Raw genomic sequence first — 18,067 nt, 5'->3', positions numbered from 1 at the left:
GGAGTGGGAAAACCAGAACAAAACCTGCAAGCCTCAGAAGCCCGAGCAGGGAACAGAAGCCATTTTCTGTTCAACATGATTTGTGTTGTCATTAGGTGGGTTTAATAGGCCTTTATTCTTATTCTGGGAGGAAAGCCCTGGCTATGCTTAAGCTAACAATAATGACTGTTCAGACCTGGGACGTGTGAGGGAGCCAGCCAGAACCACATTTGCGGTGTTGCTTGGGTGCTCATTGGGAACAGAGGGTCTTCTCCTCACCCCCAGTCCCTTCCTGGCACTGCAGGTTGGCCATGTTTGCTAGAGCCCAAAAACCCCCTGTCTGTGCCCTGTTCAGCAGGGCAGCGTCCCATTCACGTCATTAATGTCACTGTAAAGGAAGACCCATATCAGCCATGCTGGGACCAGACCTGAGCCCCACAAAAGACACATTTGAACCCTCCATGCAGTCCCATCACTGGGGCAGAAGGCAAGGCCGGCATCAGAGCTGCAGGAAAGGCTTTTCTCATCCAAGATGGCTTGAACCCCTTCCTAGTGCTCCTCCCAAGCAGGGAGCCCCAGGAGGAATGGTTCAGCAAGTTGTGGCTTCTTGAGGTCCAGTATTTGGGTGCCTTGTTTCAGGCTGTGTAAAGGTGAAAGGGGAAAAAAGAGGTAAAAAAGGCTCCCTGAAAGGAAATCTTGAGAGTTGAAACCCACAAGCTTAGTTTGAACAGCCCATGGGTACACATGAAGCTTCTACTCTTTTACTGTTGGCATCATTCAGAAGACAGACAGTGATATCTCCCCTTTTACACAACCACATGGGCTGGAGGCAGCATAGCAACCAGCAAGTGCAGTAGGCTTTCTGCTTTGAGGGTTCCAGCACTGACACAGGACTGCTGGTCACCATCTTCCATTTGCTGAAGGAGCGGTGTGACCAGATTTCTGCTTGTCCTGGGCTGCCACTCAGAGATGGACAGGAAAGGGATGGGGAGCAGGTCTGGTGTGAGTAAAATCGCTCTCTAAGGAGACCCAAAGATATATATGGCCCTCTATCATCCCCAAAGCAAGCTAGAAGTGTGCCAGTGCAGGAATTATGTATTTCTTTATGGCTAGATCCTGGTTTAGTTTGTGATACGCTAATTTTAGTGATCTTGCCGCATCATTTGAGAAATATGGGGTTACTATTGTAGCCCAGCAGGAATCAGTTGCTGGCGGAGTACACCTGCTTCCCCAAAGCAATGCCATGGCTTCCCCGACAAGCTGTTACCTTCAAAAGTTTGACTTTTTTTTTAATGATCTGATTCAGGTCTAATCAAAAGGTATCAGAGAAAGCCAGGAACTGTCCAATAGCCATTTTCATCACATTATATGAAGTGCTGTGAAAGAAAACATTTATTTTGGGCGAGTGATATGACTAAGGTACCTTCAGCCATAAAACATCTTTGACTATTGAGAAGCTCTTGCAATGCCAAATTTGCCACATGAACCCTGCAAGCTTTAAGAAACTGTTTTAGAAAATGAATCTGAAACATTTCTCTTTTCTTCAAGAACAGTTCAGTTAAACTCAGCTACTCACCCAATCACAAATGATGCAGTGTAAGTATTTCATGTATTGATCACCTTCCTAGAAGCAGATAGCCACTCTTAGCCATTGGATGCCACAAGTAACTTTATCTGGAACTCCCATGATTAATTCTAACTAATGAACTCTGTCAAATTTCCTTTCAATAGCTTACAAGTTCCTCAAACTCTCTTGCAGCTTTGCCAGTGATGAGGGTCCAGGAGCAGTCAGAAAAGGGAACACTCCTGTATCTTGGCAGCTTCTCCAACAGGTGATGTCCTGGCCACTCTTCATTAGCAGCACACACAGAGATGCCAGTCTCAGCACACAAAGCATGGCAAAATGTATCGCCAGCCCAGGCTGACTCCGACAGCCACAGGACAGTGCTGCAACTTACCAGTGCCCTGAATGCGCAGGCAGGTAGCAGTAGCTTAGAGTCATAGACTGGTTGGGGTTGGAAGGGACACCTCCCACTAGAGCAGGTTGCTCCAAGCCCCTTTGTCCAACCTGGCCTTGAACACTGCCAGGGATGGGGCAGCCACAGCTTCTCTGGGCACCCTGTGCCAGCACCTCAGCACCCCCATAATGAAGAATTTTCTTCCCAATATCTAATCTAAATCTTAGGTTGGTTTTGGTATTGGTTATTGGTACTTTTCCATAGTCTAGATAGTTTCAAAGGAACTGGCAAGGCACAGACATTACAGACTCTACACACCTGCCCCATGGCTGCCGAGTCTGGTGCAAATCCAGAGCAGAGCTGGGCTGTTGAGCAAACATGTAGGATATGGCACAAAGTATCTGCAACACATCCCAAGCACACCTGGGTGTTTGGATACCCCAGCTGCTGTAGTTATCAAACCAAATCTGAAAACATTTTTTATGTAGCCTATTAAAAACTAGTGGCTTTTAATAACGCCTCAGACAAACCAACTGCAGCTCCTGATGCCCACGTCAGAACATAACCTGCAGTTTAACTATAGGAAACCCCTGGACAGTTTTACAATCCTTTGAAAGCATCTTTCAAAACCAAAGATCAGCTTGTGTGGCACTGACAAAAGCTGTAGGTACCAGGGGAGTAACATACACAGCCAATGGTCTTTTTTTTTTTTTTATAAAAGTATTTTTAATAAACTGATGGATTTAAGTTTAAGATGCTAGACAACTTGTTGCCATGTACAGGTAACAAAAGTCAAAATTCTTTGAATTTTATACAAATATTATGTAGTATAGTAAACTTGAATACAAGTTTACAAAAAATGCATCAGTGATTATTCAGCTTGTAACCAACTTCCAACAGTGAAAATCATCATGTATCAATAGTGATCAGAATTGCATTGCAAATTTTAGAAGTAATGCAACTATGTTTTTACCAAGCCACTCTGAAGTTACTGGTGCACACAGACAGTACATTGGATTTTTTTGGCTTGCTGAACAGAAAATGGCATTTAAATAAAATGACCTTGAGTTAAACAATACAATACATATCAAAAGTACTATCTTACAGAGAATCAAACAAGAATGAGAAAGTAAACAGAGCAGAACCCTGAAGTGCTGATGTTTTTCTACCCGTTTTGATGGAAAAGACTCCACAGGCGTCCAGCTTTCTCACAGCATTTTGGAGTTTTCTAGTCCTAGCACAGTGTGGTCATTAGTAGACTCAAGTAATCCCTGCTTGGCAGTAATGCTGGTGAAAGGTAACTTGCTCTATTGCTAACAAATAGGAGTAACCACTGGCAGGGTGACTTCTCGGAGGTGTCCAGCGGAGGCCGAGCTGACAGCATGCGACTGAAGCTACAGTACCGCTTGCTTTGATACAACACCGAACAGCCTTCAGGGTTCAGGGGTCAGTTTCCTCACAGGATTAACAAATGGATGGTTTTGAAACAAGAACAAAAAAAAAAGAACCCAAAACCCATTATGGAGCATAAGACAGTATTTTCACCTGTACAGCTACCAATAAAATGAAGGTTTTTGTTACAAACTTTCCAGTCTGCTTTATAAAAAATAGTCTTAGTTTTACTTCTAAATAAAAACTGTGCTGTGATCTGTCACGTTCTTGCATTGTACATGCTGTAGTTGTGTGTGTTAATGAAGGTGTAGAGATTTGTGACCTAGCGCTCTGGATGTATCAGAAGCCTAAAAAGCTGATTTTGGTACATAAAAGTTAGGTAGCAATGAAAATTAATTCTATTTATTTTTCCTAAAATCTAGGAAAAGCTACAGTACATTGCTAGATCAGTGGCCTCAACCCTGAGCTGAAATGAAGGACCTGCCTTGGCCAAGGGACTTAGTCACATTACTACCACAGCTGCACAGCAGAGACAAACTAACCTGTCTGCAGCCTGTTGTCTTAGCTGTAAGTAGCGTGAGATTTAGTTCTGCTAATGCTTGAGAGTTGACTGGAGACCACCATGTTCATTTTCACTACAGGAAAAAATAAAGGAAGGAGAACTCAAAGTCAGAGATTCAAGTGAAAAAAAGCACTCAACAGGGAGAGTTGTCAGTATGTCCAGCTTCTAGAGACCAGAGAACATAGCTAGTGGTAGACTTGTCAGTTTTCAGTGTTTCCCACTTGGTAGAACTGATTATTAAAACACGTACCAAACTACAATCAGAGAGACATCTACTGTTATCACTCTCCTTCCAGAAGGAGTCTCCCTTGACGTCCCCCCACCAGAACAGAGTGCCTCTCTGTACCTCCACTGCATCACAGAAGAAGAATGAAAACTTAGACTGTCTAACAAAGGATTCAACCCAACTGCTACCAGAAAAACTTCCACTTGCTTTTAACTTGAGTCCGAGTTGGCAACTGTGAGAATTCTTACTAGGATACAGTCTACTGCACCTTCCTGTAGGGTTCAATGGCACCGACTACCCATGGCTAGGAGCATTCATCACATGAAGCATTCTTGCCTCCTAAGAGGCTAAGAGGACCTTTTTCTTTTTTTTTTTTTTTCCCTTTTAAACAGCAGAAACTGTAGAGTCAGTATTTCACTTAATGGAAAAACTAAACCCAGCAACATATCGAAAATAAAGCTTGTAAGAATCATTTATACTTCTAGTAATGCACACTTCTGTGAGCTGATCAGTGTGGGTTTTGTTAGTTTAAGGCAGCAAGTCTTACAAAATACACAAGCTCACCTCCCTCATGTTTGTGCTACTGTATCCTTATGTGCACAATAGAACCTCACTAATTTACACTAATGACTGGAAGAACCATTAATTCTCTTGGTGAGTGAACAAGAATAAGGCATTCCATTATATATTCTCATCACTAATTATAATTTAGCTCTAATTATAATCTACCAGCAAACATACTTCTATGTTTTAGAAAATAGTATCTCTTACCTTCAGATATAATTACGTGTGCAGATTAGTGGGTTCTGCTGTGTAAACACGCAGGTGCATAAGCAATATTCAGGTTTTTCTTCATTACATCTGACAAGAAAGTTAACGCCACAGATAGAGACTGTGGGAAAATAAATTAGGGTTTCTCTATAATTTGTGTGGACATGCACAACTGGGCAGTAATTTATAGCTCGAAAAAACCAACGTGAATGTTTACAAACTCAAATGAAGCAAAATCAGCAGCAGAAAGCAAGGCCATTCCCCGACCATAAATGGCTTGTTTACACCATTCCAAACTATATGCAACAACAACAAAAAAAATTAAAAAAAAAAAAAGAATACAAGTACTGTGATATACAAGTTTGAAATCAAGTAAAGCAAACAGTGAAAAACTGTGTGATGCTTCTAACATGATATTCATGTGTCTAAATCCTGGTTGAAGTGGACTGTAAATACAGAAGATAGGATGCAACTAAATGGCTGATTTAAAAAAAAAGAAGCAAGGGATCAATGTGCATTGTAATGAGAGAGAAATTTCCCTTCATATGTGCAAAACCCCACAGTTTCATTAATGCAGAGGTCATACTTCCACTAACAGACCTGGACAAAACCAGTCTCCCTACATCCTGGAATCTGCCTGTTTACATCAGCCACTTCAAGTGCACAGTACCCTGTTCGCATATCTAGTATTCAGCAGTTTCTGGCATTTCTCAGAAATTTAATGTTCACCTGCCTTAAATCTTGAAGACAAAGGGGAGAGTTCATTCAGGGCATCTTACCACTGCTTCTGAGCTATACTAACAGTTAAATCAAACTCAAATTCTCTCTTCTTCCATGGTGGCAGGAGTCCTTACAGGACTTGTAAACAGCAGTACACAATACTGTAAACAAATAATTTAAGTTCTGCTTTATGTAAGATGTTAAGTTAACCGAGGTCTACCAAACAGGTGAAAATGAAAAGGGTGGCTTCACACAAAATCCTTCCCTTTTCTCCCAGCAATTATTTTCACTACATACGTAATCCTGAGCTGAAACAGGGTTTGGAGAGCCTTTTTTGCATATAAAAACAATGTTCTAGAGTCAGCTCTCATGTTCTGTCAGGAAGTCAATTGCTGGAGAGATTAAACTGAAGTATTTCAAACCATTTGTTACTTTGGAAGAGGACTTATAATTTGGTGTGGCGTCCAGTTCTAGACCCAGATGCTGAGCTTGCCAAGGAAGCTGATGCTGCTGCATCCTCAGCTTCCTCCAGCTCATCATGTAGCTCCTGGCTAACACTAGACTGGAGAGCTGCAGGAGTTAGCCACTCCTTCGGCAGACAGCTCTGGAGAAACGGTATACAAGAGCTGAAGTAGGCAAGGCGATTCACCCATCGTGGAATCTCTTTTCCACACAGAATCTAGGGGAAAAGGAAAAGAAAAGATTAGTTTGTCTCCTGGATCCAGAAGTAACAGAACTACAATACTGTAAATAAAAACCAAAGGCTGCATTAAATACTTGATTTTTACTGTACATCAGCCATTAAATGGTTGTGTCGTTATTACTCAAGAAGTGAGCTGGTTTACTTAACTACCTCCACATTCATTTCTGGTATTACCTACTCCAGTGCAAATCTGGAGAAAATCATAGCTAATGGGTGCATTACTCTGCTGTAACTGAGCAGCACTTAACTTGTAACTACACCCCTGGTCTTATAGTCAGTTTGAACACTAAACAGGCCAAGATGTAAAACAAAACCAACACGACCGTGTGGTTGAAGAGTATGGCATAAACCTGGCCATATAGGTCAGATTTCATGCCGACTGCAGCTTTATCAAGTGTTTCACCCTACTTGCTTCTACCAGCATTGCACATGCATCATCACAGAATCATAGAATGGTTTGCTTTGGAAGGGACCTTAAAAGATCATCTACTTCCAACCAGAATGACAAACCAAATCATCTCAGTAACATTTTCAGTCTACACAAAAACACAGGCTATATAATAATTGTGCTATTAACTATATATTTTTTTTTTTTTTTTTAAAGGAACAATTAAATTTTATGGAAGTTCACCAAGGAAAAAATCACCATCCCTTTCTTGGAGTGCTTCAACAAACACCAGAACACATTATGACAAGCACAGATTGCCAACTACCAATAAAAATCACAACTGCCATTCCGCTCTCTGTCCTGGGTTACTTGTTCCTGATGCTTTCCCTTGTGTTGCTACACATGTGAGCAATCAGGCATTCAATCACACTGGCAAGCTGGTCAAGTTAAAATAAAGCTGAAGGGGAAAAGCAAAGCCCATTTAACTCCACCGTCACATACTTTGCACAATCACTTGGGTATCTACATGACCAGGGTGCAGGTGCCAGTAGAGCAGTAACTTGCCAAAAGCCTTTCAAGCAGAAGATTAACACTGTCTGTGAAACTCTGACGCCTTTGTTATTCTTTAACAGTAGGCCATAAATTTAAAAAATATTTTCAGTGTGATGGGTCTGTGGGGAAGTACTGGTACAAATAACACGTAGTTCTATCTTCAGTAGTGATCTCTCAAGCATCTGGAATGATTTTGAAATCCTATTAATACTTGATTTACTAGTTCTCTCAATTAGGAATGCAGCCCTGCTTGAACACAAACTATGTATGACAACAATATATATCATTTTTGACAGCAAAATCTTGTGCTTTGGACATAAGCACAAATAAGACCTGAAAAACTGTGACATTCGCTCAAGGTAACAGAGATAGGAAGTAGGAAATTAGGCCAAACATTCCACAGGAACAGGAAGGACATGACGCTCTCTAGCCACCTGGGAAGCACCTTTCTATAGACATTCATGTTTGTTTACCTCAGATAAAGCTGAAGAGAAGTGATTGCAGTTTTTGTGCATTAGGTGATAAGCATTTCCTTTGAATTCTTTTCCAAGCTCTTCTACTATTTTTTCTATGTCATCTTCCATAAAGTCAGTACTGCCTAGAACCACAGCCTCTCTAGAAGAGAAAGAGAGTAGGTGATCAGGCTTCCATGATATAGATGGATTACTGTTCATACATTACTCAAAAATGGCCTCAGTGTGGGTGTTGAGATCTTTCTGCCCTCCCAGAACAACACAGATTCTTTCTATTCCACTTTACAGCACCACTTCCATCTTTACCATGAGAGATTATTTCCTTGCCAATTGTCCACCTGTAACTCACTTAAGTTCTTTGCAAGTTAACTCTGACAAACCCTGCCTGCAATCTTCCCCCCCTCTCCAAAGGATATTGTTTCTAAGAGATAGCCGAGAACAGGTAAGAGCTTGTAATGCAGGGAAAGGTCAAGGCAACATTTTTCAAATTTCTCTTTGAATAAAAATTTCACTACCTTGAAAAGTTACCCTATTATATATAATACACGAATAACAAAAGCTAGCCACAAACCCACATAATTTGTACACATTTAAGGAATGTAATGGTATGCTAAAACCAATGTTCTTTGCTGTAGACACTATACTGTCTCATCACCTCTGCCCATCTATCCTTTCTAAGTAAAGAAAACACTAATTTATCAGAAAGAAATCCTCTAGTATCATTCAACACATCTATGCTCAAAAATAAATGCAACAAGTTGTCTTTTTTATATGCCTTCTCAAAAGCAAGAAAATAGGTATCTTTCTTACTTAAATTTAAATGTTTCTCCTAGCTCAGAAGCATTTCCTGGTGAAATTTCAAATATTCCAGAAAAAGGGTATGGATGACCACCATAGGCAAATTCTGAAAGAGAAAGCTCAGATTTAACAAACATGGCATACAACAACAGTGAAGAACAGCAGACCTCACTGACTGAAAGATCACTTCATGAGGATCTAAATCTAGAAACCAGACATCTTACTTTACACGGGTAACAAATGCAAAGAGCTGGAAAATAATAATTTTGTTAGTTACCAGTCAACCTAAGTGAAAACTGACAGGAAATTTCCTAAGTCAGTGTACAGATTTAACTTGAATAACTTTATAGTAAGTATATATTGTTTTCCTTGTGTAAGTGGGGATTTACAAGTTAAACTGTAAATCCTACCATGTTCTTTATACATACTTGTTCTTAGAAGTCCATTTACATGTTTATAGATTAGGGATTCAAAGCACTGCATTCTCAAAGGTCTGACGGTGCTCCTATTCTACAGCTCTAAGTCTGGCAGCAAGTAGTGGCCTAGTAGGCCTTTTAATTTCTTGATTTGCAAGAGTTCAACTATGCCAAGCTCTTTACTATAACAAGAAAGTAAACTAGTGCATGCACCTGAAGTCTGTACATAGCATCTGCTGGCGTAACCACCTACACTACATTAAAATATGATGGTGTGGTTTAGCTTCCTTCTGTGTCTCTACGATAACACAGCATGCCACACCCAGAGTGCAATAAAAAGCTTTAAGCATGACTTCATGCTTCCGTTCCTCAAAACTCTTGTAACACATTATCCAAGTCTTAGCATTCAGTTTTGTGGGTAATCTTTTTTACAACAGGTTAGTAAATAAAGTTTGATGTACTTTGAAAAATGCAAGTCATTGTTCTAGCAGGGCTATGACCTGCTATATGAGAAAGCTGTTGTAATCTGAACAGGAAGGGAGGCACATGTATTTGGCACAGCTCAAGAACCGGATTTCAGGCACAGCACTATTAAGAGTCAGGTCTTTCTGGTTTGGATTAAAAGAAATAAAAAAAGAGTTTGAACAATAAGCATCGTGTTTTGTCGATTTGTTGCTCTGGCAACACTTGCAAACCCAGTTACAATGTGACCATTATAGTAGCTGAAACATCTATAGTTTAAGTTAACTTTGTGCAATGGGGTCTTTGGACTGCATGCCACACCTTTTGCTGCCTCCCCTCATCTCCACACACATTCCCAAAAAAAGAACTGAAGTAGATTTTTCTTCTTTAAATGGACTACTTTCAGCAACACTATCACCTCAGAGCATCTTCATACTGCTAGGCAGGAATGCCTCAGAAACACCTTGGGGCAGCAGTGGGGATTCAAGGTGGCCTGATGGATCAGGAAGCTGCATCCCCTAGGTACAACTTACTTAGCAAAATTGCTGTATTTATCACAAGCGTGTCTTCTGTGAACAGTATGCACTAGATGCCTCTTAAAGAAACTGCCTCTTTAAAACAAACCAACCTACCCACAGGAACAGACAGTTTTTCTTCAGCATCATGCACTTTCATGTGCCTATCTCCAACAGACTATTGTTAACTGTAGTTAAAAATTAACTCCTTGCAGTAAGTGCTGGCAGAATACCAAGGAAACAATTCAACCATGCTTATATGAAGCATACATTTTTTTTAACAATAGTCTTTCAAAGCCTAAAATAAAGATTTCTATGCCTAGCGGAATAAACTGCACACTCTTCCATAGCTGCATTGCTTTACACAAGAATCGAGATGACTACCGTATTATTCACATGCAAGGTTTTTTTCTAGAGGCAGAAGAGATGAGAACTTTAAGAGAAAACTGATGAACAGGTTTCAGGAGCCAGACTTCCCTCGCTACCTGAAAAATGTTTTTTTTGAATAGCAGCATTACCAGAATAAAGAGTAAGCTATGTTTTGCTTAAACGTACCTCGGCCATACACCTCTATGCCTGAATGGAACACTCCAATTCCGAGGGAAGAAGTATATTCATTCATCCAATACTAGAAAGAAGGAAGAAAACAAAAAGGACTTTAGTTAGTTTCCAACACAGAACTGTCTTCTGATAGCAGTGTAACATGTATTTGTCCCTCACATCAAAAGCATAAAACCCTACCACACGAAGTGAAACTGCACAACCCATTTTATGGGAACAGAATGTGCCATTAAAATTCCCCAACTGTACACAGTGAATTAATTCCATTAAGTTCTACTCCAGTGTTTTAGTGCTGTCAATGCCTGTCAATCAAGGAGAAACCTGGGAGAAATCCAGATCAACTTTCAATTTGTGAACAAGTTACAGGTTGTGGAGTATTCCACTAGGTGGAATGCATCCTGGAATCAACTGCAGCCATTGCACAGGGATACTTTTTTTCAATTTGTTTAAATACCACCAGAACATAGGACTGTAACATACATACACCAGCTGTCATTCATAGCGGTGATCACACTTCTGCTTACCACCAGATGAGCAGGAGACTCACTCAGACACACGCAACACGGGCTGAAATTCCTTACTATGTTTTGTCTAATTTGTTTAACTGGTGGTCACCATGCAAGAAACCAGGTTCTCTCCAGGCTCCTGATGTACGTGCCTCCATACATCAGGTATAAGTCTTTTGCATGGGTCTAATATATCAATTCTATTGCAGCCAACAGATAATAGCTGCATTTCAAAAAGGAAACCAGGAATTGATAATTCATTATGTTTTTTTAAAGAGGAAAAAACGAGGAAAGAAAAAATCCTTCCCTTAACACTTTCTCTTTTCTTTCCGAAAGCAGCAGCAGCAAGTGCCTATCAGGAGCTAACTATTACACTCAGACCTTAAAGATACACAGAAGTCTGTAAAGGGAAAACCCGTCTTTCCTTGGCTACATCACCACTTTCAAAGTATCAATCTCCGCACAGTAAAAATTTTGAAGTGGCACATCATTTCAAAAGGAACCTCAAACAAATGCTAAAAAATAATAATAAAAAAAACACACCCAAAAGATTCACTTCTGCCCTTAAACTTGAAATTGGCAAGAAAAACCTCTCAAAAATACAAGAAATCTTGTCAATTTTCAGTTTGTCAGTTATTTCAGGAGTGGGATTTTTTCCTCCCAGGTCACCTGGTCCCAAAGGGCACTGCTGTGAACTTCTACAAAGCAGACTTCAAAAAGTCAGCTGGCAGGATAGGGACCGAGGCAGTACCCTAGCAAATGAGTATTTGTTTAGCAAACAGGATGAGAAAGAAGCCAGCTTCTTTATACAACCTGCTGACACTGTGCTTTCTGATGTGCAGCCACTATTAAAACAGCACAACTCATGATAAAAATGTAAAGGTTACAGGTGTCACACTTGGTTAAGATGGGCTCACTAGAGTCAGTACATAATTCATAGGACCATTACAAACAGTACAGCATATAATGTGCATTTCTGAAAGCTAGTTTCCCCCCAATAATAATGATACACTAAACTTTGGACTGAGAAGCTATTTATGAAAATCAAGACAAGTTAACTGGCAAAAAGAGCAAGTCAGGCCAAAAGTTTCAAATTTTCAGGCCCAAGATACGAGTCTATTTGGCTTTTATAGTTATCCTTATTCTAAGTATTCGAGCCTAAAATTCACAATTCTGCTAGCAGGCACAGGACACAAACGACTACCTGGACAACAAGATGCTGAGGATTTGATGTTCTCTTCTACAGACAAACCAGCTGTGGGAAATTCTGTCAACATGAATTACCTGAAGACAGACTTCGTTCCTTATATTTATTTGAAATCAGGGCTCACTGAGATCTGTGGATAAATTTTGCTAAAGACCAAACTTTACCCTTTGCTTTAATTTCTGGCTTTGTGAATACATTGCTATGTTAGCTAGTGGGGTATGGATGACTATACTAAATCATCACCTTCGTCTATTTAAAGGACTCAGCAGTTCTTTCCCTCCTCCCCCCAGAAAAGAGAAGAGAGCTGGCCTGCGTGATCAAGCTACATCGAGAAATATACTGGGTTAAGATTTACTCCACGTAGAAAGACACTGAACAGGGAGAAAACAAGAAGGGAAGGAAGGAGGAGAACAACATTAAGACTACCCAACTAACTTCATGGGTTTGTGAGCATAAAACCCCCATGGATTCTGCTCTTCAAAGCAAATTCAAAGCCACCAGAAAAACAGAAGAGTTACTTCAACATAAACCTCTTTCAGTTCTGAAGCTAGTCCTATCCCACACTTCACCAGCTGACCATTTCAAAATAGTTTTAGGCTTATATTTATAGTCAAAACCGTAGGCACATTCACCATACAGTTTGTCAGCACAGGAAGAAAGTATGTTTACCTAACGAGAAGGTGCATGCAGATGAACCTAATCTAGAACTGAGCTAGACAGGGTCCCTGGTGGTCTAATTTGTCCTCTCTTGGACACCAATTTGGCCAGAAAACTCTGGGCCTGGCCTCTGAATTCCAAATAACCTACACATTACATACACGCTGGATCTGTAAATGCCATGCGAGGTTATCACTGCTCTCTGAAAAAAGGACCAAAAGTAACTTCTACTGCTTATGGGCTATCTTGTGTAATAAAGCGTAGTTTGTTACCAGTCGGAAAAAGAGACAGAAATTATTCACGCTCCTTCCCTCCCACAACACCAACTGCAAGGGGTAGGGAATAGGATGGAAAAGTGGGTCACCAACCCTCCTCACCGATCCGTACAGAAGCAGACCAACAGGATGGAAAGCTGCTCTAACAAGGTGTTCCACAACTCCAGTGCTATTCAAGCGTGCACTCCTGCTCACTGGAGCCACCTCAATACACGGGGCTCGCTAGCCTGCAACAACTGAGAACTGGAGACAAACTGAACACTTCAGCAGCTCTGGAGGAAGTGCCTAAAGCAAGCACTTCACTTAATATTTCCAGTAAGAACAGAATAGGTTAATTGAAGATAAAAGAATTTCAATAAAGCAGAATTACTTTCCCCTTAGGAGTAGTAATTATATTTAATTATTACTTAATCTGGATGAGCTATTGGAAGGTTGGTCGCATCTTCTCATTGAATAAAATGCCTTATCTCACCAAAGAAAGAGATGCAGGACAAATGCACCTTAAAGTATTCTGAATTTGGCTACAGCTGAAAAAAATATATATGACTTACAAAATAAAGATTGTAACTTAAATGACATATGTATAGCTTGCTGGTTCAGTAACACGCTGTAAGCTCTGGAATCCCAAAAGCTACATCCTTGATTTCATTATACAAACAGGATTACCTTCATTTAGTCTTGAATATTAATTTTTCCATAGAAGAATGTATAGAAGATGCACAATCCCATATCCTCAATATTTTGCAATAAGTCAGTCTTGCAAAACAGGATTTCATGTTTAATGCAACTATCAGAACAAAAATATTAGTGTTTTTCTATGCGCACAATAGTCATGTCACTGAAATGAAAGAAAAACACTGATCCCAGAGCTTCAAAAGTATCTTCATTACTTTCTTCAGAGCTTTCATTTATGTTAATACTTTAGATTGTTATAGCCTTATTTGACAAGGGGAAAAAATAGGATGCTACTTTGGGCACAAGAAAGCTAACTGCTATTTTTAGGAGTCTAGTCAAAATGAAATCATAAAGTACTCCAGTTCTCAAAACACAATATATCAAAGTCTTCACCCTACCCTTTTAATAATCACAGAGGATTTTCAAAGACATGATCTGCAGCACATAAATATGCCCTTAAGCTTCTCTCCCTCTGTAAAGTTACCAGTACTTGAAAGGCCACTTTCTTGTACAACACATGCACCCCTCCTTGTCTGTTGGTTTTATCAAAGGTTTTTGCTTTTCGAAGCGCTAAGGACAATGGAAGGGTATATGCTCCAAACCAACCAACTCAGCCCTACCGTAAGGAGTTTCAACAGTAGCAAGGTCACTTAGTATTCCCCTGCATACCTAAGCAGCTGTCTGGGAAATGAAGCTGCAGTTAGCACCGAGGTTGAAATAAAGCTGTTCATATGACTGTTGCAATTGGAGTAAGTGTTGATTCTGTCAACCAGGTGACTAACAGTGGTCTCTTGTTCCAAAATAAAACCACAAAATCCCTACCCTAAGCTACAACCCCCCTGCCCCAAACCTCCCTCCAAGTGACACACAATGTCAGAAACAAACAGTAAACCTGCTAGTACCTCAATATGCAGGTGGCAGGATTTGATGAATAAACAGTACTTCAAAATAGCTATAACAAGACTCTTCCCTTCTCTCTCAGTGCCCTCAAACAACATTGGTTGATTTGATTCATTGATTTCAGCAGGCTGTCAACACGCTGTAATGTAACTTCTGCGCAACATGGAAGTGAGGCTTTAGTTTAAGCTCCTGATTCAAGCAGGTTTAAAACAGACCGAGTACACCGTTTAGCAAAAGAGTTTGAGGCAGCATATACATCAGTAGTGTCTTTCAGACACTGTGGTAACCTCGGTTTTAATCTCCAGTTTAAAGGAAATCTGTTTCTTTAATGGTCAATGGTATATCATTATAAAACAACAAACACAGGTGAAGTAGGATGTAGAAATATTCTGCTTAGTGGTCTCAGCTTACACTATGTCTAATTTGTGGTGATGCACAGCTTCAACAACTACCACAACTGCAGACCAATGCACAAAACCCCACCCCTACATGTGATCAAACATCTGCAAATGAGTGTGCTTGCTTGCTTGCTTCTTTTGGAAAGTTCCTGCCACAGAATGTGACTTTAGAGACTATGCTACTTCTTGATGTAGGCAAAGCCCCACTGATCACAACAGGACAACCATCAGTCGCCAACATGTCCTAAGGAAAAGTATGACACTAGTTTTTATGAGCACAACCTTCCTGTTGCCCCTTTTTCCCCCCTCTTCCCTCCTGTCAACTGTCAGCCTTCCTAGGATAGCTGGAGTAAAACTGATCACAGCAATTCAACTCTGGATAAAAAAGAAAGGAGGATACAGGTTGCAGCAAAGACATCTAAGGAGCAAGAGATGAAGGAGAACCATATGAATGAAAGAGCAGACAATCACAAGAGAAAAAGAAAAGGCATGCTCAAGTCACACCCCACCAGTGCTATCACTACAGCGAGAACGGAGTTTCCCAGAGAGGCCACGGCATTGCCTTCCAGACAGTCACTTACACAGGAGACAGTCTCCTTGGTTAAGTTCTCGCAGCCTGCCTGTGAACTGGCCCAGACGACACCTTCCACAGCTAAGCAAGTCTTCCTGAGAACACGGGTCTTCCATCTTAGTGAGTCAGAAGTGCGTAAAGCCTCAACTTCAAAGACACTATCTTATGTAAGAGTCCTGAAACTGAAGTCCTACTTCTTTCTCTGTACAAATATTTATAGTGAATATGTAAACCCATCTCTTTTCATGCTAAAGAAGCTTCTCCAGTGTATATTTTTGAACTATAGTCCAGAGAAGTCATATATATGCATGCAACAGAGCATCATTCCCTCCTTAAGTCTAGTACAAGGCACACTGACTTTTTGTCCTATCGGCAACACGTATGAGCTCAACCAGGTGAGCAAAGATGCCATTTTTTTTTCCTTCATGGCAAAAAACAGTCAACAGACTGCTCCTGTCTCCAGTCTCCCCTCATTCTCTACAGTGAAGGGAAAACGAAGTAGAAGTAACAGGTTCTATTTGCTGGAGACAGAACTTGGACACAGGAATGGGGACACCCCCCCCCCCCCCAAAGGAAATCCTTTGACAGGGACATTGATTTCTATGATAAATATTGGTGTGAAAAAAAATAATTATATGAATCAGACTAGTTCATATAATCTCATATATAATTTTAATTCCAAGCCAAATAGCTCCCTATTGCTATTAAATATCCTAGCATTTGAGCCTGAGTAATCCCAAGCAAACAAGCTGCATTTTCTCTATGACAGCAGTCACTGACTCCACACTGTACCCATTTAAAACACCAAAAGGTCAACGTAAATGGTGGTCGTAGGAAAGCCTACCCGAAATAAGCTAAGTAACACAAACACAGTTACCTGAAACTAGCTGTCAATCTTACTGTCCCTCTATCAACAGACTCAGAGGGTAGTCAGAGAACTAGTGCTACTTGTTCTAATTTCCAGCGATTGAAAGGCATTAACGGATAATATTTTCTTAATATTACTTATCCACACCTCCTGTTCTCTGCAGGTACTTACATCTCATTTGTTACCATGGCATTTGAGCAGCTTCCAGCTGAACCTAAGACAATATAACAGTTGCTGTAGGTGTCACAGAAAGATTACCCAGAAGGAAGGGAAGGTGAGCTCATAGGGCTGCAAATCAAGCCGGAGCAATTCCTTTATTTCTACTAAGTTGCAGCAATACCAAAACTGTTCAAAAATTCCGGTCTAGAGGAAAAAAGGCATGTTACTAACACAGCACTACAAAACCTCTTACCCCTGCAGAGGCAGCGGTTATCCCCAACTACCATCCTGAGGGTCAACCAGCCACTGACGGCTTTCAGGAGCAGGAAAGGCAGTGCCTCCCCCCTGAGGAGCCCTGGAAGCAATAACGTTGGAACAGCTCGGGGTCATTGGCGTTTCGCTATCCACTCGCAGTAGGAGAAGAGTTTCCCCCGCGACGGCGACCGGGTCTACCCGGCAGTAAAACACCCAACCCAGCCCCACAGCAAACTTTTACGGCAGGTCACAGATCACCTGCAGAAACCGACAGACCTCCCACATTACCGCCCTCTTCCCCCCACCTCTCCGGGTCGTTGTTTCTCCCTGCCCCCGGGGAGCCAACTCAGGCGGGGACAGGCAGGGGAAGGGCAGGAAAAGTTTCCCGCCGCCCCGCAGGACGCCCCGCGCCGCGCTCAGCCCCCCTAAGCGCGGAAGGGCGCCGGGCCCTGCCCGCACCAGCCGCCACAGGTGCGGAGCCGCGCTGCCTGCCGCGGGCCGGGCGCTCACCATGTCGTAGACGTTGAGGATCACCAGCTGGTTCGCCATCGCCGGCGGCCCGCGGGCGCCCCCCGCCCGCTCGGTCGCTCCCCCTGCGGCGGCGCTGCTGCTCAGGCCGGCGCCGGGGCGGTGGGGACCCCCGGGGGCCGCTTCCTCCTCGTCCTGCCTGTTGCTGCGGGGCGGGGGGGGGCGGCGGGCACCATGGAGCCGCCGCCGCGGAGGGACGGGGCCTCGCCCCCGGCAGGCGCGCTCAGCCCGCGGCCGGCGGCGGGGAGCGGGCGAGGGCCCCACCCCGGTGGCGGTGCCGGCGGCGGGAGGCTAGGGGGAAGAGGGGAACGAGGAGGAGGGGACGCGGCGGCCGGGGCGAGGCGCAGGCGGCGGCGGCGGCGCGCGCCCTGCCCGGCCCTGTCGCGGTGACCGCCGGCGGGCGCGCGGGACGGCCTGCCCGCCCCTCCAGTGGGCGCAAAATGGAGCCGCGCGACCCCGCCCCCGCCCGCCGCGAGGAGCGGGGCGGCGAAGACTACAGCTCCCGGCGTGCACCGCGCCGCGCCAGGCGGGCACCCGTGCGGCGGCCCCAGGGTCCCGGTGAGGGCTGCGGAGCCCGCGGGCACCGGGGTCG

The 18,067-nt window shown here is 42.6% G+C and overlaps 1 protein-coding gene across 3 annotated transcripts; it reads right to left on the bottom strand.

Moving 5' to 3' along the window:
- Nucleotides 1-3,078: 3,078 nt before the first annotated feature.
- DESI2 (desumoylating isopeptidase 2) lies at nucleotides 3,079-17,910 on the bottom strand. 3 transcript variants are annotated; one of them, XM_030500146.1, is made up of 5 exons: nucleotides 17,458-17,910; nucleotides 10,471-10,543; nucleotides 8,535-8,628; nucleotides 7,725-7,866; nucleotides 3,079-6,287 (listed from the first exon to the last, which is right to left on the bottom strand). In XM_030500146.1, the coding sequence occupies exons 1-5, from the start codon at nucleotides 17,494-17,496 to the stop codon at nucleotides 6,054-6,056; spliced, it is 582 nt and encodes a 193-aa protein (XP_030356006.1). In that variant the 5' UTR covers nucleotides 17,497-17,910; the 3' UTR covers nucleotides 3,079-6,053. The 3 variants fall into 3 exon arrangements, with proteins under 3 accessions (XP_030356006.1, XP_030356008.1, XP_030356007.1); XM_030500148.1 differs by lacking the exon at nucleotides 17,458-17,910 and adding an exon at nucleotides 16,946-17,279; XM_030500147.1 differs by lacking the exon at nucleotides 17,458-17,910 and adding an exon at nucleotides 16,705-16,935.
- Between the last annotated feature and the right edge of the window lie 157 nt (nucleotides 17,911-18,067).

This window comes from Strigops habroptila, chromosome 10 (genome assembly GCF_004027225.2).
Source record: "Strigops habroptila isolate Jane chromosome 10, bStrHab1.2.pri, whole genome shotgun sequence".
Taxonomy (NCBI): Eukaryota; Metazoa; Chordata; class Aves; order Psittaciformes; family Psittacidae; genus Strigops; species Strigops habroptila.
The sequence above is the reverse complement of the archived record's forward strand: the minus strand, read 5'-3'. Positions and strand labels throughout refer to the sequence as shown.